The sequence below is a fragment of the Aspergillus flavus genome, chromosome 6 (assembly GCF_009017415.1).
Source record: "Aspergillus flavus chromosome 6, complete sequence".
Taxonomy (NCBI): domain Eukaryota; kingdom Fungi; phylum Ascomycota; class Eurotiomycetes; order Eurotiales; family Aspergillaceae; genus Aspergillus; species Aspergillus flavus.
Window position 1 is genome coordinate 1137217 of NC_092410.1, and position 22076 is coordinate 1159292.

The 22076-nt window shown below is 48.7% G+C and overlaps 9 protein-coding genes across 9 annotated transcripts; 5 read left to right on the top strand and 4 right to left on the bottom strand.

The window, feature by feature from the left end:
• Positions 1-4: 4 nt before the first annotated feature.
• Positions 5-2011, bottom strand: F9C07_8263 (Sas10/Utp3 family protein; the record flags this gene model as incomplete). Its single annotated transcript, XM_071511747.1, has 2 exons — positions 5-1785; positions 1831-2011. 2 exons carry the CDS (start codon positions 2009-2011, stop codon positions 5-7), a joined length of 1962 nt encoding a protein of 653 aa, XP_071367723.1.
• Positions 2012-2309: 298 nt separating this feature from the next.
• On the top strand, positions 2310-4239 carry F9C07_2168312 (putative 3-ketosphinganine reductase). Its single transcript, XM_041294132.2, has 3 exons — positions 2310-2574; positions 2642-2773; positions 2826-4239. Exons 1-3 carry the CDS (start codon positions 2398-2400, stop codon positions 3657-3659), a joined length of 1143 nt encoding a protein of 380 aa, XP_041149405.1. The 5' UTR covers positions 2310-2397; the 3' UTR covers positions 3660-4239.
• A 263-nt stretch (positions 4240-4502) lies between these two features.
• On the top strand, positions 4503-5646 carry F9C07_8265 (sterol desaturase family; the record flags this gene model as incomplete). Its single annotated transcript, XM_041286920.1, has 2 exons — positions 4503-4982; positions 5119-5646. 2 exons carry the CDS (start codon positions 4503-4505, stop codon positions 5644-5646), a joined length of 1008 nt encoding a protein of 335 aa, XP_041149404.1.
• Positions 5647-6371: 725 nt separating this feature from the next.
• Positions 6372-7309, bottom strand: F9C07_8266 (60S ribosomal protein L6; the record flags this gene model as incomplete). The annotated part of the gene is made up of 3 exons (XM_071511748.1): positions 6372-6524; positions 6628-6963; positions 7211-7309. 3 exons carry the CDS (start codon positions 7307-7309, stop codon positions 6372-6374), a joined length of 588 nt encoding a protein of 195 aa, XP_071367724.1.
• Positions 7310-7774: 465 nt separating this feature from the next.
• Positions 7775-9215, top strand: F9C07_8267 (putative adhesion regulating molecule; the record flags this gene model as incomplete). The annotated part of the gene is made up of 3 exons (XM_041294131.1): positions 7775-7825; positions 7927-8486; positions 8672-9215. 3 exons carry the CDS (start codon positions 7775-7777, stop codon positions 9213-9215), a joined length of 1155 nt encoding a protein of 384 aa, XP_041149402.1.
• A 969-nt stretch (positions 9216-10184) lies between these two features.
• F9C07_8268 (calcium channel subunit Cch1) lies at positions 10185-16663 on the top strand (the record flags this gene model as incomplete). The annotated part of the gene is made up of 4 exons (XM_041294130.1): positions 10185-11750; positions 11803-14809; positions 14875-15638; positions 15728-16663. 4 exons carry the CDS (start codon positions 10185-10187, stop codon positions 16661-16663), a joined length of 6273 nt encoding a protein of 2090 aa, XP_041149401.1.
• A 285-nt stretch (positions 16664-16948) lies between these two features.
• On the bottom strand, positions 16949-17258 carry F9C07_8269 (uncharacterized protein; the record flags this gene model as incomplete). Its single annotated transcript, XM_071511749.1, has 2 exons — positions 16949-17113; positions 17178-17258. The coding sequence occupies 2 exons, from the start codon at positions 17256-17258 to the stop codon at positions 16949-16951; spliced, it is 246 nt and encodes an 81-aa protein (XP_071367725.1).
• An 861-nt stretch (positions 17259-18119) lies between these two features.
• F9C07_8270 (uncharacterized protein) lies at positions 18120-18653 on the top strand (the record flags this gene model as incomplete). Its single annotated transcript, XM_041286905.1, has 1 exon — positions 18120-18653. The coding sequence occupies one exon, from the start codon at positions 18120-18122 to the stop codon at positions 18651-18653; it is 534 nt and encodes a 177-aa protein (XP_041149400.1).
• A 240-nt stretch (positions 18654-18893) lies between these two features.
• F9C07_2286013 (histone-lysine n-methyltransferase, suv9) lies at positions 18894-21754 on the bottom strand. Its single transcript, XM_041294108.2, has 3 exons — positions 21563-21754; positions 20245-21232; positions 18894-20178 (listed from the first exon to the last, which is right to left on the bottom strand). Exons 1-3 carry the CDS (start codon positions 21626-21628, stop codon positions 19724-19726), a joined length of 1509 nt encoding a protein of 502 aa, XP_041149399.1. The 5' UTR covers positions 21629-21754; the 3' UTR covers positions 18894-19723.
• Positions 21755-22076: the final 322 nt, after the last annotated feature.

Below are 22076 nucleotides of genomic sequence, written 5' to 3' on the forward strand. Positions count from 1 at the left end.
AAGTCTATAGCTTGACACTTTTAACCAGGTTCTTCTTGATACCAGTAAGTTCACCACCATAACCACCACGACCTTCGCCACCCTTGTATAACTGGCGGATACTACCCAGCTTCTTCTTCTTCTCCTCGAACTTCTTCCTCTTCTTGACACGGGGATTGCGAGAGTCCTTGCTCCGCTTGGCCGCAAGACCCTTATTCTTCTCGATTTGGTATGTAATGGCTCGTTTGCCGTCTGGTCCGATTTCCTCTTGAATTGCCACCTCGCCTCCTTCACGGGCAGCAGCAGCGTAGGCTTCGGCACGCGCCTTCTTATCATCCTTACGTTGCTTGGAGCGTGCAGCAATCATATCGTAATAGTCGTCATCGTCTGATCCGCCCTGGTCTCCTCTAAGCTCATTGGCAACCCGATGATCTTCGTCGTCACTGTCGCCGCCCAGTTGTTCGGATTCCTTAGGTTTCTGTCTACCACGCTTCTCAGCTTCAGCGTTCAAGCGAGCTTGACGATCCCTCAAACGTTCACGATAAGGTATATCCGCATCACCACCAGCATCGCGACCAGCAGCAGTGCGCTTGTTTGCCTTTTGTGCGAGTTGGGAAGTATAGAAACGGAGAGAGCGCTTCTGGTTAGCTTTCTCCTCGGCCTCCTTAGCAGTAAGAGCATCTTCATCACCGAAATCGGAGTCATCAGCAGCCTTAGAGGATTGTTTAGCCTTTTGAGTGGATTTCTTCTTGCCAGACTTGGTGACGAGATTCGAGAGATCCGCAAGATTAGCCTCCGTCTCCCGCAGTCTCTGTGCCCTACGAGCTTCTGCCTCTGCCTGGGCTGCTTCGGCCGCGCGTTGTGCTTTGGAGACCTTCTCCTTCTTTTTCTTGGGAACTTGCACCTCCTTATTTTCGCTCTGCTTCTTGGAGACAGGTGCGTCAGATTCCTCACCTTCGCTGTCCATATCCTCCTCGACATCCGACACTTCGGGGGCAGTAAGGTCCTTGACAGACTCCCAAAGCTTGCGGAACTTCACTAGCGCACCCATGACTGGGTGCGATCGAAGCTGAGCCGGGGACAAGGGAGCCGGATTCCCAGAGGCATCGCGAGAGGATGTTAGGAGCATAAGATACATAGTAAAGGTACCAAGATAAGCAGACAGGGCACGGAATTTAATGACAGCAACTGGGGCGACTTCCGGGACTTCATCTTTGGTAGTCTTTGCAGCTTTGGCGGCTTCTGCAAGCGTGCGATGTGTTGTCTGAAGGTTGATGAAATCCTTTGCCAATGGCTCGAACTCAGGGTATCTCGACTTCAAGATCTTCAGTTTCTCATCTGTGCTCATATCGTCTGTGATTTCCAACTGCGGGAGAACCTCCGTTACTTCTCCAGCATCGCCTTCCCCATCTTCTTGCCCTTTGCCAGATTCGACCCATTCGGTTTCATCGAAGCCAAAGTCTGCCTCATTCATCGCCTGCAAGTGCTTCTGTTGAAGTCTCTTGGCTTCTTCCTCTTCCTCAAGAGCATCCGCTTCCGTTTCTATTTGATCCGCATTGTAAAGGTCTTTCTTCGATGAACCCCAAGCAGCAATACCATCCTCATCCTCGTCCTCGGAATCAGACCCCGCAGCACCACCGCGCTTTGTTCGAGGGCGTAAGAGTTCTTCGTCATCTATCTCATCCTCTTCGCCGTAATCATGCTCCTCGTCCATATCCTCGTCGTCATCTAAGTCGTCTTCGTCCACCGACTCGTATCCCAGGATTTCTTCATCAGAAGGCTGGAGCATTTCCTCTACAGAGTCGCCTTGTCAAAAATAAATCATAGCCATGATGAACCGTATCGACTAACCTTCCTGAATCACCTTCCTCCGTCTCTTCGCCTCTGGTTCTTCCTCCAGCAGGACATGATCCCGACCAGTCTGGAATTCATCTTCAGAGTCGTCAAACCTCTCCTCAATGCTGAATTTCGTACGTTCTGGGGCGGACTCTTTCCTGGCCGCTGGGCGACCACTCGCCTTTCTTTTCCCCATGGCTTGACTTCTGGATGGACAGAAAAAAGCTTGATCTAGTCCAGGCCAAATCTGCGGAATCGATAAACCTCCGCGATAAAATTTTGGGCGGGACGCTTACCGCCCTCAAGACACTAGGCTCTTGTAGGCAAGGTTTGCAGTGTTTGATCGGCGATACAGATTGTTACAGGCGGAATGCCACCAAATCGGAAGGCCCCCACTGTATGCTTTGTAGTCCGGAAGCTCCTGAAGGCTTCCAAAGTATCTTGATGATCGGCAACTGAATTTCGACTGAAGAGGAAGCAGCAGGGCCAATTGTCCTTCCTTAACAGACTAACTTTGTTGTCCGGTCAAGTCCTTCACCTTATCTCCCTGGAATCCTCTTCTTCTTCTTCTTCTTTTTCCCCATGCATCAAGTACTATCCTTCATACCTAACGACCAATCTCCCACCAAGTTGGGAGTTTCCGTTATTCTTTGCGGGTTCTTCCTATACACATTTACCAAGATGGTTTCTAGGATATTTCCCGGCTTGAAGATGCTGGGTTTCGGACCTCAGCAGAACGAATTCGTTGTGGAGGGCAGGGTATGTGATATATAATCTCTCTCTTTCTCCGTAAACAAACTATTAATCATCTCTATCCTTCTTATAGACCGTGGTGATTACGGGTGGCTCTGAGGGTATGGGCAAGGCTGTCGCCTGTCAGCTTGCCGCAAAGGGTGCGAACGTTGTTCTCGTTGCACGAACAGTCAAGAAGCTTCAGGATGCGCTTGATGATGTTAAGGTAAACCGCTATGTGTGCATGCACTACGCCAGAAGATGCTTACCCTCCCTAGGCGTCGGCTGCGAATCTGAACAGGCAAAAGTTCCATTATATCAGTGCCGATCTTACGAACGCCGCGCAATGCGAGCAGATCATTGAAGAGGTCACTGAGTGGAATTATGGGCTTCCTCCTGATGTCGTGTGGTGCTGTGCAGGTTACTGCAACCCTGGATTCTTCGTTGACACTCCAGTCCAAACGCTCAGAGATCAGATGGACACGGTCTATTGGACTGCGGCGAACACCGCCCATGCGACACTTAGAAAGTGGCTTGTACCTGTCCCTCCAAGCCAACAGACGACAAACCCACGAAGACACCTTATCTTTACATGTTCCACACTAGCTTTTGTGCCGATCGCCGGGTACGGGCCTTATTCTCCTGCAAAGGCGGCAATTCGTTCTCTATCCGACACCCTCAATCAGGAGATTGAGATGTATAACGGCACCCGTCAATCAAAATCGCAAATTAATGCTACTCCTGCCGATGTCAAGGTTCACACGGTTTTCCCAATGGGAATTCTTAGCCCCGGTTTTGACAACGAACAGAAGCTGAAGCCTGAGTTAACAAAACAACTGGAGGCTGCTGACAAGCCACAAACTCCTAACGAGGTTGCGAGAATAGCGATTGCAGCTCTGGAAAGAGGCGAATACCTTATCACGACTATGTTTGTTGGTCATGTAATGAAGGGGAGCGCCATGGGAGGCAGCCCAAGGAACTCTACTGTCCGCGATACATTGACCAGCTGGCTCAGTAGCTTGGCATTCTTGCAAGTAGTCCCTGATCTTCGAAAGCAGGCCTGGAACTGGGGTATGAAGAACGGCATCCCGTCGTCCCGAACGTCGGAGTAAGGCGTGGTGTTGGGAGATGGCATGTTTTGTTGTCCGGTGTAGGGTTAGGTACCCATGAGCATCCTTAGGCATCCTTATTCGCTTATCCTTAGATCCGTGCCTGCTATTGGTGTTCCTGTCTATGAGTTGTCCTATTATGTGTTATTAAGCCGTACCTACATTAGATCCACGCTAAACACGTGCCATTCAAATGTTTGATGTCTTGTCCCTGGAATGAAAACTTTGTCGTCTAATATGATGCCCAGCAGGTTGGGTGAAGGTAGAGATCGACGATGGTTTGTACAAGTGTTTTATAAATATATTTGTCTTTCTTCCCTTTTTCCAAAGAAAAAAATTATTTTCTTTTAGTTCTCTCTCTAAGGGAACAGGGGCTGGCACGTGGTAGGAAATTACGAACGATCGCCATGACAGATGTATGATGAATTGTCTAGTTGTATATCTCAATAAGGCTGTGTTATAATGCGAGAGAATAAAGTTAAGTGGTAGCACTATCTTAGGCACGTCGGGCAAAATTAAATTAGGGCAGAAACAACACCATTCATTAATTTCATGAGATGTTGGCATGTGGATCGTGAGTGTGACGTCGTGTCGCTCAGCCGCTAAGGCTGCAAACGGATTTCTTACCCAAATCCACCATATAGTATGTTCATGACCTCCATTGCGACAATGACCTAGACTTAAATTTATTTGTTCATGTTTTCGATTACCCCGGTCGTTTGTTATAATATTTTTCTCCCTTCGCATACATATAATGCATACGAAGCCGAACATATAAAAACAGAAATATAAAAGATAAACTCCTTCGATCAAAAGTGCGGTCACCACTGCAACGCACAGCACACAATGGACGCGCTCCTCTCATTACCAGTGCTTTCTCTATTCCTGGTCCCCACGATCTCCTCATATAGCACGAGTCTCAATATAATCTTCTTCTACATGACATGGACGACCCTCGTGCTGTCGCATCCTCCGCTCCGAGTCGAACTATTCGGCACCGCAGCTGTGCGACTCCTGTTCTTTCTACTTCCGTCGCTGCTGTTCTTCCTATTCGATATTCTGACCCCCTCCGCGGCTGTTGTTGTAAAAGCGCAGGGCGAAGCTGGTCTCCCGTCAGGAAGTAAACGGGGGAAAGTCAGAATGAAGGATCTTAAGGTTGCGGGATGGGCCATTCTCAACATATTGTTGGGCTTCGCGGCACAGGCCGCGATAGAAGAAGTCCGGACAGAGTTAATCGGGATGCGGAGTGCATTAAGGGTCTCGATGAAGTTACCGATGCCCTGGGAGATGGTGAAGGATCTACTGCGAGGATTGTTAGCAAGAGAGGTGAGTTGGTCTATCCCAATCCAATTCATAAATACATAAACCATGAATATATCGAAGAGAACCATAATGAAACACCGCAAGGCCAAGGAAAAAGCTCTAGAGTAACTAACATCTTATTGTTGGAGTAATAAACTAGATCCTAACCTACAACATCCATCGCTTCATCCTCCACTCCCCAGACTACCAAGTCTCCAAACACCATCGAAAATGGTACCATTCGCTACGGGCTCCCTTCCCCCTCACAGCACACTACGACCATCCACTCGCCTACCTCCTCTCCAACTTCGTGCCCACTTACATGCCTGCCATGTTCTTCCGCTTCCATATGCTTACGTACCTCCTCTACCTCACCGTGATATCCATCGAGGAGACATTCGCCTTCTCCGGGTACTCTGTTATGCCGACGAGCTTCTTCCTGGGCGGGATCGCTCGCAGGATGGATATGCATTTGCTCAGTGGGGCGGAAGGGAATTTCGGCCCGTGGGGGATCCTCGATTGGATTTGTGGGACTACTGTGGGAGGAGATGAGGATGAGGAGGAGTTGGAGGAGGCTCTGAGTGAGAAGGAGATGATTGATGAGCAGATCAGACGGGCGATTGAAGAGTCTACAAGGAAGAGGCGGGATGAACGGTATAAGTTGAGGAGGCGGAGAAATGATTATTAGGGTTGCTGATGCAATGTGCTGTACGGATATACGGGTCATGTTCTAGAAGGTTGGGGTATGTGCCCTAACCGATGATGAGTGATGTCTTCCGGTTACGAGTTTTTGTTTTGTACATGGCGCGACGGGAATTGGATTCTTAGATGCTAAATCAATTATAATAGAGTCTTGATCATGTATAGACCGCGGGTTGTACATATTGTATTGGATATATCGTATCGGAGTCACATAGGGAGCTGGAGAGTCCACAGGCACAAAACGTGGTCAGGCGCAGATCACTACAGAGAGAAGCGGCATCTGGAATGCTGGTATAGTGAATCTTAACAGAAACTTGAATTCCCAATTTTAGATTGTCACCCGAACCTGGAAATCGATGACGTATCATACTAGACATGACAAACTCCCAGCCGCACGTTAAAGGGGGATCATATAACAGCTGGAAAAGGTATTATTCTTTTTTTTTCTTTTCATTTCGGCTCATTTATAGGTCCTGCAAATTGGCGACGCAGGAGGCACTGATCGTGAAACAGAAATAACAACCGGTTTTCCGAATTGACCGTAATCCTAATGAGCAAAGACGGAGCCCGAATCGAGTTACATATTTCATGAGCTGTTCCTCCTGCGCTGCAAGCGCTTCCCACATTGGGAATGCCAATCCGCATTCAAGCCGCCCCTCACATGAATTCCTCCACAATAACTACCGAACCCGCGGCCGCCGCGTCGCACGTTTACCACTTCATCTCGTGGGGCTTGTCACCGTTGCGGAGGCTGAAAGTGCTGGCGAGGTAGCTGCCAAGGAAGTTCTCCTTCTTGACGGATGCCAGGATGGACTGGTCAATGGCCTTCTGGTCGCTGGCGCGAGCGCTGGCAACCTTCTTCTTCTGTTGTTGATTCTCGAATTAGCATCCCACAAACCATCTTACCGAGCAGTCATCGGCCCAGATCTATCATATATATCCAGGTCAAATGACGCGGTACACGTACCTCGGGCTTCTCTCCCTGCTTGAAGAAAGCCTCCTCGGTCTTCTTCTCGGCCTTCTTCTCCTTGGTGAAGTAGTCGGGAGTGGAGACCTTCTCGACGGTCTGAGCGTCGACGCCGCTGATGTCGATGCGGGTGCTGGTGGCGATCACATAGCGGGCGTTGACACGACGAAGGGGAACACCGTTGATCTTGAAGGGGCCGGTGACGAGGAGGACACCCTGGTCAAGGTGCTTGAGGAGGACAACACGCTTGCCACGGAAGCGACCGGCGAGGAGGATCAAGATAGTACCGGGCTGGAGGCTTTCCCGGAGCTTGGTGGGACGAACAGCCTTGCGGACCTGTTTGAGAAAAAGAATAACCATGTCAGAACGCTCGTTCTTATATTCCCATAGATATGCAATTTCCGAGATGTTGTAGATAGTGCCAAAGATGCGATTTCCTTATCAACAAAAGTTCCGTATTCACTGGTCTTGTTCCAACCACGAAATGGCTCATTGACCGGCGCAATCGTCGCACTCGTTCATAAGAAACCGCATCTCCATCACCAATCACTTTTTGTATTTTTTTGCACAAGGGTGTACTGACTTTCTTAGGCTGCGACTCGTCATCAACGGGGTACCATTTCTGGGCCTTCTGAGCCGGCACGGTCCTCTGGCCCTTTCCAAACTGCTTCGTCTCCGACATATTGGCTGCTGGGACGAAGGAGACTGAAAAGAATGAAGGGAGGGGGTGGTGGTGGTTGTCGACGGCGGGTGGTTGTTGGAGTTGATGAGACTACTCGCGGCCTAGGCGGGAAAGTGCGAAGGGAGAGTGTGTGCGTTAGGGCTCGAGCCGAAAGCCACTAGTGCCGAATTGGGCCGAGTTATAAGAACTTCTCCGACTTGGCCACCGCCTTTCTGCCTGAGGCGCTCAATGACTTAGTAACCTTGATTTTGCGGCGTCGCAGAGAGACCCAAGGCGTAATGTAGCTTGACTGCCTTTACCGCCTGGGCACCTCAGGACCTCCAGTGGTAACTGACGTATCTTGCTTCCATCTGACTTCGTCCACATTCCACGTTACCCCGTTGAGATTCTCATCTCACGACGAAAACCAACCCCATTTGTCTTCTCTAAACACGCCATCTATTTCTCTTGACTCGTTCTTCAATCATGTCTATAACTCCGATCATCACGTTCAAAGCGGGTATCTGTGACTTGGAGGTGAGTTTCATCTGAGCTTCAGCTTTTGGCATCACTCTCCAACACCCCCACCACTCATTCCCTTACCTTATTACTTTGACTTACTGGATCTGGTTTGGTAGACATCCGGCGATAACTCTACAGTTAAGCCAAAGCCTACCCCCGGTTACATTTATCTCTACTCCGAAGATGAGCTAGTACACTTCTGTTGGCGCCCTCGGACTGCTCCTCACACGGAGCCCGAATTGGACCTGGTGATGGTTCCATCTGATGGAACTTTTACTCCCTATAAGCCAGCCGGGAATGCGAATCCTACGAACGGTCGGATCTACGTACTGAAGTTCTCATCCAGCTCTCAACGGTATCTCTTCTGGCTACAGTCCAAGTCTCAACACGAAGGAGAAGACCCTAGCTGGTTCAGCCCCAGGGATCTCAAGCTTGGAGACATTGTCAACACGCTACTTCAAGGCGAGGATGTAGATGTGGAACACGAAATTGCCAACCTCCCTAGAGGCCCGTCTGATGGTGATGATGAGACTATGGAGGATGTCGAGGGTGTGGACCATAACCCCAATCATAACCACGGTGGCAACAGTGGTGGTGCCGGTCCGGATGCAACTGGAGGAGATATTAGAGAAGAAGGCGAGGAATCGCGGGAGGGTGGTGCCGACGGTGGAAGAGCGTAGGTACATATTTCTGCGTTTACATTTTCTGAGCATAATGCCCGTCTGCTTAATTTGTTCCCTGGGATATAATCTACCTTCTTATAGAATGCGCGCGCTATTCTCTATCCTTCTCTTTCTCTATTCTAGCCTCCCCTTTAGACGTTGGATTTGACTGTCGGCTGACTCGCTGGTGATCGTACAGGGCGGCTGCTGATTCAGATCCCTCCTCTGTCGTGCAGAGCTTTTTGCAGTCTTTACAAAGAAATTCGAGCCAGTCCCAGGACCCCGACAAACCGTTTACTACCCTACAAGATCTTCTACCACCGGCAGCTACACTCCCTTTCCTAGAGGCTGCAGATGATAAAACTGTTGATAATCTCTTGAGCTTTTTACCGCCCGCATTGCTCCTCTTGGCACAAGATGTAGAGGATGTGTCTTCTATTGATGACCCTGAACTGACCGAAGCCGTCATGGCATCTCTTGACCTTTCACAAAAGAAGAATATTCTGAGAAAAGTCCTGCACTCGCCCCAATTCAGCCAAAGCCTTGCAAGTTTGACAGTGGCTATCAGAGACGGTGGATTACCGAGCATTAGTGAAGCCCTCAAGATCCCAGTTGAAAATGGAGGATTTATGCGTAGAGGAGGAGTCCCACTAGGCGGTGGTGATGCTGTTGAGGCTTTTCTCCAAGGCGTTCGGAATCATGTTAAAGACTCGGATAAGGAAAACCAGATGGAAACCGATTGAACTAAATTGAATTGAATAGATGTTGAAGCCTGTAAAAGGGATTTCCCCCACTGTCCTTTTTTCCAACAATTACGAAGTAAATACCTGCCTAGTATTTTGGAGAGTGAAGGAGAATGATGTGGTTGATGATCATTTCATAATACCGAAGATTAATAATAGCAGTTATCTTGCATTAGAGTTATTTTTGGATATGGCGGGACCATTCAGTGCTCACTTCAGCTAGGCAACGTAATTTTGTCTTTCCCCCTCTCTCTCCAGGTCGGTATTCGTCAGGTACGGTATTTATGGCCCTGATGAGAAATAGTGCCAGAAGGTAGTAGTAGTGGTACTTGAAGGAGAGGAATAGAATAACAAGAGCAATAATACCTATAATTGAACCGCATAAATTATAACAAACAAAAAATATATAGAAGAACAAAGTGTTACAACTCCATATGCCTAAATTTTGACCAAAGTTCGGTTCTGCGAATAGAAAGTGTGGCTGGGGACCATATTCCGAGGGGACTGTCGCAACATCCCATAAGGCTCGGACGTTTAATGCGCAGTTCGTGGTTCGAACCAATCACCATAGGCACCCACCCGGCCCCAGTTTGGCCGCTTGGGCACAACGAGTCAAGCCCGGAGCTCCGCCGCGCATGCTGTGCAATTGGAATCTGGAGTCGACCACTTGTCCAGTACCTTACTAGTCTTACTTCTTTGTCCCCGTTAGGTCCGTTACGCTGATGAGGACCTGCGATTGATTGGGTTTTATTATTGACGTTTCATCCGGGAGCCCCTGCAGCCCGTACCTTCTTTTTACACAGAATAAATTAAGAAAAAGTCCGTCGGCGCTCGTATAAACAGTCCCACCACAGGTCTCCCAGCGCGATTTAACGCTCCGGGATACAAGACGTATCAGACACCTTTCACCACTTCTGTACTGGCGGTCTGCGATGTCTGCCTTCGGTTAGCGGACCGATCCTGCCTACGATGGCTTCGAATAGCCATGACCGCGGCACCAACGATGACAGTCATCCTACCGAACACTCAATACCCTTACAAGATCTTTCTGGATCGTTGTCGCATGGTACAACAGCCACGGTTGGAAGCAGCTTCCGCCCGGGGAGGTCGCTGACCAGGCGCGGAAGCAACTATGAGAGGCTGGCCGTGGATTCCCCCGTTGAAGGCCCGACTGCGACACAAAATGCACGCCAGCGGCGAGGGTCCGATGCCGCGCCGGTGGATAATCCAGAGGCATTCGCCCAGGCAATGTCTTCAGTCGGACTCAGTTTCGATGGTCCAACAAGCCCAAGGACTTCAGCAAGATATAGCCGTGATGAGACCGGCTCCGACTTCGACATCGTACACTTGGATAGTTTTGGCCAGCAAGAAGCAGCGCATTACCTGTCCCCGAACACGTTCACCGATACCACGCCGTTAACGGACACCCGAAACGTCCAGCCTATAAGCGGGGCGGCGTCCAGTTCTCTCAGCCTTCCGCTAGATGACCGAAGTAGCGCGCGAACCGTCCACTTTCCTACGAGCAACGCGGGGTCACACCTGGGTGATGATTTGGAGGGCGGTTTCAGTGGGAGACGCCGCGGCGGCAGCAGTGCCACCGACAGGGCTCGCTCGCTGTCTCCATCGGCGTCAGGCTCTGCTTTGCAACGCGCTAGTTCAATGATGAAGTCCATGTCTCAGCGTGTCGTCAATTTGAGTAACGAACCCGAAGTTGTTGAGCAGTCGATCCTACGAGAAGAATCACAGAGGAGTGCGCGACTAGATGCACCCCCGTCTCTCCCTTCGCTACCAGGATATGCACACGATGCGCCATCAACTTCGTCGCTGGACACACAAGCAAAATGGAGAGATCACAATAACCCGCTGAGGGGGAAGGCTCTCGGGATTCTGGGCCCTAGCAACCCTATTCGGGTGAAGTTGTGTGATCTGCTTGTCCATTCATTTACGGAACCGTTCATCTTGGTAGTAATTGTTATCCAAATGATCTTACTGACCATCGAGACCGCACGTCCAGAGTTTACAAGGTCAGAGCGATGGGGGGGAAATCCCATGGACTATCCTTACTTTGTCATCTTCATAATTTACACCCTTGAACTCATCGCCAAAATCTTAGTTTCCGGACTTATTCTCAACCCGGCCGAATATAGCACCATAGATCGATCCCTGGGGTTTAGGAAAGCATTTATGGAGAAAGGAAAGAACCTCATTACACCCCAGCGCCAGTTCTCTACGAGGAGACCGTCGACTGTTCCAGAACAGCCGCAAGCATCGATTATACGAACTTTTACTGGCGGCTTGAACCAACTAGATCGGCAAATTGCCGATGATCCTGTCCAGAAACGCCGCGTGCGTCTCGCTCACCGAGCTTTTCTCCGGCATTCTTTCAATCGGCTCGACTTTGTGGCCGTATTCGCTTATTGGATAGCTTTCTTTCTTGCTATAGAAGGGGTCGAAAGCCGCCAGCAGCTCTATGTCTTTCGCATGCTCAGTTGTCTTCGGCTTTTACGTCTTCTCGCACTGACCAATGGCACATCTGTCAGTCGTAATCACCTCATTCCTCTCCAAACATCTGCTGATAAATTGATAGGTGATTCTTCGTAGTCTCAAGAAGGCAGCTCCACTGCTGGCCCATGTTGCCTTCCTTATTGGGTTTTTCTGGCTCCTCTTTGCCATCGTGGGAATCCAAAGTTTCAAATCAAGTTTTCGAAGAACCTGTCAATGGATTGGTAAAGATGGCCAGGAGAGCTTTACTTTAAATGACCCCAATGGGAGTCTTCAGTTTTGCGGGGGGTATATCAATGAAACCACTGGCAAGGAACATCCTTGGATTCCAGTATCTGATAACTCACAATCTCCACCTTCGGCCAAGGGCTACTTATGTCCTGCGGGGTCTATATGCATCGAAAATGAAATGCCTTACAAAGGAACTATGAACTTCGATAACATTTTGAATTCGCTGGAGCTCGTATTCGTTATCATGAGCTCAAATACGTTCACGGATCTTCTTTACTATACCACTGACACTGATTATCTTGCAGCTGCTCTTTTCTTCGTATGCGGATTCATCATCCTGAGTCTGTGGTTAGTGAACTTGTTAGTTGCTGTCATCACACATACTTTCCAAGTCATCAGAGAAGAGAGTAAACGGAGCGCTTTCGCTGTTCAGAAGCTGGACAATGTCGAAAAAGAAAACCTTGATCAGCGCAAGAGAAGCACGCTCAAACGCTTCTATGATAAGACTGAGTGGCTCTGGGTTTGTGTCATCACTTTCGATCTAGTTGTCCAAGCACTAAGAACTTCCACCATGTCCCCTGGTCGAGAAAACCTCATCAACAATACGGAAACCATCGTGACACTTATTCTTCTAGCCGAAATCATCATGCGTTTCGCCTCTGATTGGCGCAAATTCCACAAGAAGCGTCGTAACTGGGTTGATCTGGGGCTCGTGATCATCACCTGTATCATCCAGCTTCCGCCCATTAGGGACTCGGGACGAACATACACTGTTCTAACCATGTTTCAGATTCTTCGGGTATATCGCGTGGTGCTGGCGATTCCTATCACCAGGGATCTCATTACAGTTGTCTTCCGGAACACTGTCGGTTTGCTAAACCTGATCGGTTTCTTGTTCATGATCACATTTATTGCCTCTATTTTTGCAACTCAGCTTTTTCGAGGCTCAATCCCTGAAGATGAAGACGTTGATATCAATTTCAACAACATATATAACTCGTTTCTTGGGATGTATCAGATATTATCCAGCGAGAATTGGACGGAGATTTTGTACAACCTAACTACATACACTTACCCCTACAGTACAGCCTGGATATCCGCGACCTTCTTGATCTTGTGGTTTATTGTGGCCAACTTCATCGTTCTGAACATGTTCATTGCCGTCATCCAAGAAAGCTTTGATGTATCAGAAGATGAGAAACGACTCCAGCAAGTACGGGCATTCTTGAAGCAGAAGCACCTCAATGGATCTTCACAAGGAAATCTATCCCTTTCAAAAATTCTTCGGTTGGGCCGGAATTCAGACCGTTACAAGGAGCCACTAGACTATGGTCCGGCGGCACTAGAAATGTTGTTAAAGGACGCTGTTGTGCAGGAGTTCCTCGACGAGCAGCATGCGCCTGCCGAACATCAACGGGGAGAAAGTGGACCTGCGGAAACAACAACGACAGAAGAAACGGGTCAGCCTGGCATATTCTCGCGCATGTGGACTGCCATCTCCACGTCAATCATGCGTAAAGAGCCGAATCCTTTCTATACTAACTTGAATAAATATTCTCGGGCAAATGAAGAGCTAGATCCGAGGGAAATGGCTAAGGAAGTCGTATCGGCCACTGAACAAAGGAAGCGAGCACAGAGGGAGTATCTCATGAGGCACCCGAACTACAACAAATCTCTATTCATATTTGCGCCAGATAACCCTATCCGAAGGTTATGCCAACGCATTGTGGGACCTGGGCGTGGTCACCAGCGCATCGAAGGTGTGGACCCTTATAAACCGGTTTGGTATGCATTCTCTGCGTTCGTCTATGCAGCCATTATTGCTATGGTTCTTATAGCTTGCATAACCACACCAATTTATCAACGTGAGAACTATCCTACAAGAAGACTATGGTTCGTTTATACCGATATGGGTTTTGCGATCTTGTTCACACTTGAAGCCCTTATCAAGGTTATCGCAGATGGGTTTTTCTGGACACCAAACGCTTACTTCCGCGGTTCATGGGGGTTTATTGATGGGGTTGTGCTTATCACCCTTTGGATCAACGTTGGGGGTGCAATGTTTGAAGATTGGGCTGTCTCGCGATCTGTCGGAGCTGTCAAAGCCCTTAGGGCGCTTAGACTGTTGAACGTTAGCGACAGTGCCAAAGATACATTCCATTCAGTTATTATAGTGGGTGGATGGAAGGTCATAGAGGCAGCTGCTGTTTCGATGAGCTTTTTGATACCATTCGCTATATACGGTGTCAATTTGTTTGCCGGTCAAATGATTACGTGCAACGATGACAACGTGACAGGTAGTTTGGATGAGTGTATCAATGAGTATTCTAGCTCACCGTACAATTGGGAAGTACTCGCACCTCGGGCCGCATCGAACCCGTTCTATGACTTTGACAATTTCTTCGACTCTCTCTTTATCCTCTTCCAAATTGTGTCTCAAGAAGGATGGACGGATGTGCAGGCAAAAGCAATGAGTATCACTGGGGTCGGCATGCAGCCGCAGAGTTCGACTGCTCCGGAGAACGGGCTTTTCTTCGTTGTGTTCAACTTGCTTGGTGCAGTTTTTGTGTTGACGCTTTTCGTATCTGTCTTCATGCGGAACTACACAGAGCAGACTGGTGTTGCGTATCTTACTGCCGAGCAACGATCTTGGCTGGAGTTGAGGAAACTTCTCAAGCAGGTATCTCCCTCCAAGCGCTCGTTTGATAAAAAGAGCCACAAGTGGAAGATGTGGTGTTATCGGATCGCCGTTAAGAAACATGGGCGATGGGCAAGATGTGTGTCCACGATTCTTGTGCTTCATATTCTATTGCTGGTTTTGGAATACTACCCGGAGCCCTTTATCTTCGAGTTTTGCAGAGGTGAGTGGCTTGGCGCGATGTCTGGAAAACCCCTTTACATTACTGACTTGAGGCCTGTCTTGCAGAGGTATTGTTTCTCATCTTCAACTTTTTCTACGCCGCGAATCTCATCATCCGGCTGTTCGGACTGGGTTGGCATCGATTCAGTAGAAGCTCCTGGGACCTTTATTCGTTGCTTGTCATCCCCGGTACCATCGTGATGACAATACTGAATTTTTTGTCAGACCGGCAAGTCATCGTGGAGCTAAGCAAGCTCTTCCTTGTAGCCGTTACCCTCTTGATTATACCAAGGAACAACCAACTAGATCAACTTTTCAAGACAGCCGCGGCTAGTTTGACGGCAATTGGTAACCTCCTTGCGACGTGGTTGGTCCTTTTCCTTGTCTTCGCGATTGCGATGAACCAAACATTTGGTCTCACCAAGTTCGGCGGAGAGGAAAACAACAATATCAATTTTCGGGATATCCCAAGGTCGCTCATCCTGCTCTTCCGAATGAGCTGCGGCGAGGGATGGAATCAAGTTATGGAAGATTTTGCCACAATGGTACCTCCGATCTGTACGACTAACGACGACTTCTTACACGATGACTGTGGCAGTGCGGCATGGGCTCGAACGCTTTTCATTGCGTGGAACATTATTAGCATGTATATATTCGTCTCGTTGTTCGTGTCGCTGATCTTTGAGAGCTTCTCCTATGTGTATCAGAGAAGCAGCGGGCTCTATGCAATCAGTCGTGAAGAAATTCGCCGCTTCAAGCAAGCCTGGGCGACGTATGACCCTGATGGGACCGGGTATATTTCAAAAGAGCAATTCCCACGACTACTAGGGGTAAGTTATCTGTCTTTTGCCCCCTTCATTCTATGAATCTCCTACACGTCTCATGTTATGACTCGGTAAAATCACTAAACGGTTTGCAGGAGCTCTCGGGCGTTTTTTCGATGCGTATATATGACGATGAATTCACAATCGGGCGCATCTTGGAGGAATGTAGAGTCGATAGAAGAGACTCACTGATCGCACACCGAAGGGTAGTCGACGGGGTAGACCTTGAGAAGATGGCTAAGATTCTGCGACGTATTCCGGTTGACGATGTCCGTGAGCGGCGGCAACGACTCAACACTTTCTATGAAGAAGTCAAGGTTTCTGCGGATCCCGTGCGTGGCATCTCATTCCACTCGTGCCTTATGATTCTCGCACATTACAATGTGATCAACGACAGCAAGAGCTTGAAGCTTGAAGAGTTCTTGCGCCGACGAGCGAGACTCCAACGCGTCGAGGAAGCGGTTCGTCGACAGACGGTCATTGGGTTCTTTGACACCCTCTACTGGTCTCGGGAATTCCGCCGACAAGTCGAGCGTAGTCGATCTGCTCGGATGACCGCGGTGCCGAACTTCACAGTGCCGGAGATTTTTGTGGACGATGGCTCCCAGGACGACCATCCCCACGAAGAGGTAAGGGCGACAGTGCCCGAAGCCGGTGACGATCATGGAGAATCGTCGTCACAGCCCATGCTGTCACCTCTCTCACCCACACGAGGGGAAGGTGGCCCGTCGTCGCAGCCCGGTCACCTACCACGGATTGACACTGCTCTCGCTGGACGGATGTCGGCGACGCATTCCCCTACCGAGTGGTCTAGCATCAGCCCATCTCTTTCGCCGAACCGCCCCCGAGCGAATACGACTTCATCCTATGGAGATGGGCCAGACCTGCATGACGAGTTGTCTCTGGCTCCCGAACGATCACGACAAAACAGTGCGATGAGTGCACAAGACGTGATGCAATCGTTGGATGACTCTATTTGGGGTGAAAGTATTCGTCGGAGCTTCACCCAGCGTCGACGACGGGATAGCTGAAAGGGGGTATGAGCCATGTTGTGATGAAGTTTCGAGACTAACGTTGACCATGTATGTATAACGAATGCTTTTTTTTGTGTGTGTGTGCGTGTGCCTTTTAAGCTTTTTGATGTTGGTTATGTAAGATTTGTACAGATATCATTGTTTGGATCCGCTAGACTTTGGGTAATTGCATAGCGGTGGCGCGAGGGAGAATTGAGTGATTCTAGTTCATTGTTGTGTGAGAGTTGGCATGTGGATAGATCCGAGTAATCGAGGTGGTGGTTATGAATAGAAGTTTTGATTTCAAGAGAAGAGAGAAATGCGACGAGGGAAGAAAAGACAAAAGACGAAGAAGCCTTGATTACCGGACTGGGACTCAGAAGCAATAGTTTGCCCTTCAGGAGCCCCTTCGCCACGGTAAGGATGAGCGACTATTGGGGTAGGAAGAGATGTTCCCGTCTTTTTGCTCTAAGTAAAGTCAAGTCAAGTAAAATAAAATACAATACAATATTCCGATCAGAGTAAGAAGTACCTGGAAAGACGGAAATGGCAGTTCACGACGTTTGCAGCGGGAGGAGTGGGAAAAGGTTTCTTTCCCCGGAGAAGCTGCCATTCATTCGATCCAATCCCAACCACGGAACTGATCCATCAACAATCCCATTTTCGCTGCGTTCGTCACCCACGGACATTTTCCTCTGTTTTTAAAAAGGGAACTATTGACGACCTGAGCGCAGGAGGAGGTTGAGTGGATTATTCGTTCACGAGCTCATCCTTGCAGAGCATTTCCGATCGATGAATATCCTGGAGATGGAAATCCTCCGATCCTTATAAAGGATCCTGTTATTCCTGGTCTCTCCTCTCGCACGACTATCCCTCTCTTCCTCTCTCTCCTTCTTTCTCTCTCTTGTTCTCTGTCTCCATCGGTCGGTCCTTCGCTCCCTCTCGACCTAATTAATTTAATTGATTGATTCTATGCTTTGATTGATTTCGTTTCATCCATCAATCTCTCACGTTGCTTCGTCCCTGTTCATTTGCTACCGTCCCGTGTGGGTGAGCTGTCGATCGTATTAGTATTATTTATTATTCTTCTTCTATTTAGTATCTCACTTGACATCGTGACTGTCCTTCGTTTTTCTCACCCACCTGAGATGACTCGCTGGTGATCCCTTAATCCATTCATTTGGCCATTACTTTGCGATCTACACCTCGATCCGTCAATCATTCAGATTCATTCTACGTGTCACAACGCAGGGCCCATCCGAACCACCAACTAGTGAGGGCCATTTTCTCCCTTCATTTGAAACCTCATCGACCAAACCTAAACTCAATATCGCCTCCCCCGCTCAAGACGAGGCAAAAGATCCCGGAGTTCATCAACCTTAAGAGTCGCACCGCACCAGTCGATTTTTCTACCCATCACATTTGACCGAACCCATTCATCTGGAAAACTTAAATCGTCTTCCCACCAGAAAACATGCGTCCCAACCTCAACTCGACTCCCGGCCTTTCTCTGCACACCTCGTTCCAACCTCCTCAAGACCGCGTGTGCAGCGATGGCTATTCCACGGCCAGCCCTCTCAGCTCCACTACCAACAGTCCCACTTCGTCGCCCACCTCTCCATTCCGCCGCTTCAACCGTGGTTACCGCCCGACCTCCGGCTCCCGTTCCGACGCCAGCGATGCCGGCAGTCGCAGCCAGAGCCCCTTCCGTCTGTCATCCGTTTTCCGTCGGCCCTCGCTCGTCTTCATCCGCCATCGTCCCTCCAAGGTCGATCTAGCCCTCAGCGAGGAACGTACCCGCTGTGACGAGGACGCCATCGAGCGACAAGGTCTCGACCTCATGGAGCCCCGCCCCGTTGACCCGGTCGGGATCCCCATGGACCTGAATGCCAATATTTTCTCGTCTGTCGCGGGCGATCGGTCGTCTGGCCAGAGTCAGGCGTCGCAAGTGTCCCAGCCGCGGTTCGTCATGGGTGGTATCTTCGAGGTCATGGAGGGGCGTGCTTGAACGTATTCGCGCTTTTTCACCCTCTTTCTTTCTTTCCTTCTTAACTTGCCTTCTTAGTCTCTTTCTTGACTCTACGTTTGCTATCATCGCTACCCGTGAAGCGATTTGGTACATTAATTAGCGATTCAGGGTGGCTGGCTATCTGCTGCATATATGGACAAGGTGTTATCAACTGGGTTGATTGGTTGATTTGGAGTTTGGGTCAACGGTCAACGGCGTCTACCGATTCGATAATAGAAAGGACGGATGAGATTTGGTAGTCTTTTTTAGATGAGTGTCCATGATGGAATATACTACGCATCTTTCATTTCACTTCGCTGGGCTTTATTATACACATCGTAGTCTGTCTACTTCAGCAAAGGAACAGCAATTGTAATGATCATCATTAATTTCAGGTATCAAGCTCATGTCTAGTCAAGGACCATTGCGCGGTACCAGTACAGGGGTATCCTTCAATCAGGCTATCAACAAAGAAAAGCAGCACCCAACTCCAAGACTAGGAACAGAATGCAGGACGATCGAGATGTAGGGGCCAAATTGGATGGAGAAAGTCCCAACTATGTGCCAAGAAAAAAAAAAAAAGAGAACAAAATAAAGAATTGACAATGAAAAGAAAAGTGCCCTTTAACAACGTAGGGGAACTGAAAGAGGTATTTTGACAGCTCAGCTATCTCAAAACGAGACCAGGACAAGTGGAACGCATCTGTGCCTTCCGCGGGTACATATCAGTAGAACATGTATAGTGATAGCCCCAGCTAAACAATGAATAGTCGTCCATGTTGAAATTGAGAATATGTCGTGGGTAATGCTGTTTATGCTGGGGAGAAGGCCCAGCCTCATCCTGTAGAATATGCACTTTGAAGCAAAAAAGAGGTAAGATCGCTCATCAACGATAGAAACGCCAGATACAGTTGTGTAAACGCTCCCAATGCAACACAGACGCTAAATGCAATGTGTATGATACATACAAAAGAAGTCTGAGATGGTAGTGGAAAGGGGGGTTAGAAGTGAATATGCAAGGCGAGGGGACAGATGAATGGATAGGTTGTGAGGCGAGGGGACAATGAAGTTTATTTGGTGCCCTTGCGTTTGCTCGGCCAGAGTTGACCTCGACAGTTATCCTCTCCACACAGGCAAGCGACGACACTAGAGTCGACTTTTTCGCTTCTCTCTGTGCCAGGGTTGTAATCAAACGTCAATTCGGTCATCGGTGGGATATCTTTCAAGGCGAAGAAAGCCAGGTTATAGAGACGCTCGTCTCCGATGGTGTTTGTGACGGTGAACATCCGGCAGTTTGGTTTGCAGGAGTGGTTCATGAAACGAGTTGCGCAGCCGAACCTCTGTCCATCGACGACGTAGATGTCTTCTTCATCAACTTCGGGAGAGAAGTCGAGTCCAAAGAGATAGGAATGGCCATTTTTCACGGCGGTCTCTTCGCGAATATCTGCGTGTTGTTTGGTAATAACTTCTCCTAGGTAGCAGTCGATAAACTGGCCCTCTCTGATGTATCTAGGAGACCGGAGGCCTATTCATTGAATGTTAGTAGAGTTTCCTTATTTATTGCTGAATTAGCAAGAGATGGTGAACCTACCAAAGCCACGATTGCCAGTATAGAAAATTTCCAATTCCACAGTCCTGCCACGCTGAACAACCCGATTCCAACAGCTCTTATCGCAGGCACACTGCGCACCACATTCGAAAATCATTGCGGTGCGCCTCAGGAATTCTGGAGTCAGGACTAGCAGGTCTGGGCGGTCCTTAGCTCTTTGGTACGGAATGATGTTCTCAGTTGAATCATCCTCCTTTTCAGAGCAGGGGCACCTCTCAGGATCACAGTGTTTACCACAGCTGCAGCCTCCAATGAATTCAGCTGGAGCAGGGGAAACCCCTTTGTGAAGTTTATAGCTATTAATGAACTGAAAATTAGCGGTCACCTTTGCGAGCTTTGGTCCATCAGCTGGCGCAAACGTGATCTTAGGTCCCTTGATCGTAGAAAGCTTGCGTTCCAGAGTACGGTATTGCTGGTCAAGGGCCTCTGGTCTCTTCTGTAAGATGGGCCCGGGTGTGCCAGTAGGCAGAGGGATTGCAGCACGGTTGACTTTCCTCGCTGCTGGATAAGCACCCTTGCGACCGCGCTCTACATGTGCGTTAGTTGGATAGAATTTCTCCAGGACTCCCTTCAGCTCAGGGGTACAACTTTGAGAGCTTGATGCCCACTTGGCAGACTCAATTTCCTTCTTCAGCTGTGACGATGGAGAAGGGACTACAACACTGATGGCCCGTGCCGGCAGACTCTGCTCCTTAATGACCGGACTCGGGCTAGGGGTGCTAGATTGGAGCTTTGTAGTAGCTATGGTACTGCCATTCGGCAGATTGTTCTGATGGGGGACAGAACTTGAAGCCGCAGAGGATTCCACTGAGGGCGCAGAAGGCTTTCTCTTGAAGTTGAAAAAAGAATCATATAGCTCTGACTCTGGACTTCTCTCCGACTTTCTCTTTAAAGGGACAGACGATGACGGTGTCCGATGTGCTAAGTGGGTGAAAAAAGTGGGTGTAGCCGACTGAATGTTTGAGTGCAGCTAGTTTGATATTAGTTGAGAGACAATCGGATAGGAGGTGTGTTGAAGGCTAATTAAAATTGAATGAAAACTGAGAAGATCCGGACAGTAATATACCACAGAAATTATATGTATTGTACAGCAGAACATGAAGATTCTAAGCACGAATAAGAGAGGGTGGTTGAATAAGATAGAGGCCACTCAAGATGATCCAGACAAAAGTTGTGTGTAGACTACTAGTATAGGGTAGTGGCCATACTAGCTGGCCGTTGTGGCTATAAAACACGGATTTGTTGACAATGGCACGTCCGGGTCTGAATCCCTAGTCTCAGAACACCAAAGAAAACTAACCTGCGAGCGGATCTGGTCTTCAGAATCAGAATCTCCTGTCAAATCGATAACCATCTTGACCGGCATGGCGAGATAGAGCCGAAAATATAGAAATCAGGAATAGACAGGCCGGAAGAAAGTCCTTTTGGAGGGTTGAAGAGACCAGAAAGAACGCCAAAAGGAACTTCAGGTCCAGGAGGTGAAGATCAGGAGAGTTGGATTTGGATCTCATGACGCTAAGACCCGCGCTAGTCCAGGAGCTAAGCCTATTCGGGGCGTTTTCGTTGCTTAGTCATGGATCTTGATATCAAAAATGGATTAATCAGAATCTCATCAGGTCTCTTTAGAAGAGATTTGAAATTGAAACTTGTAGAGAAAAACAATAAAAAGAAGATTGGTTGTTTCCCTATATTATCATCCGTTACCTTCTCCATCTCTTAGTTGGGAAGCAGGCCATAGCTGTCGGGGGGTAAGAAACCATAATAAAACTATATAAAGAACACAATGATAGAAAAGAACCTAAAAACAGACGTTT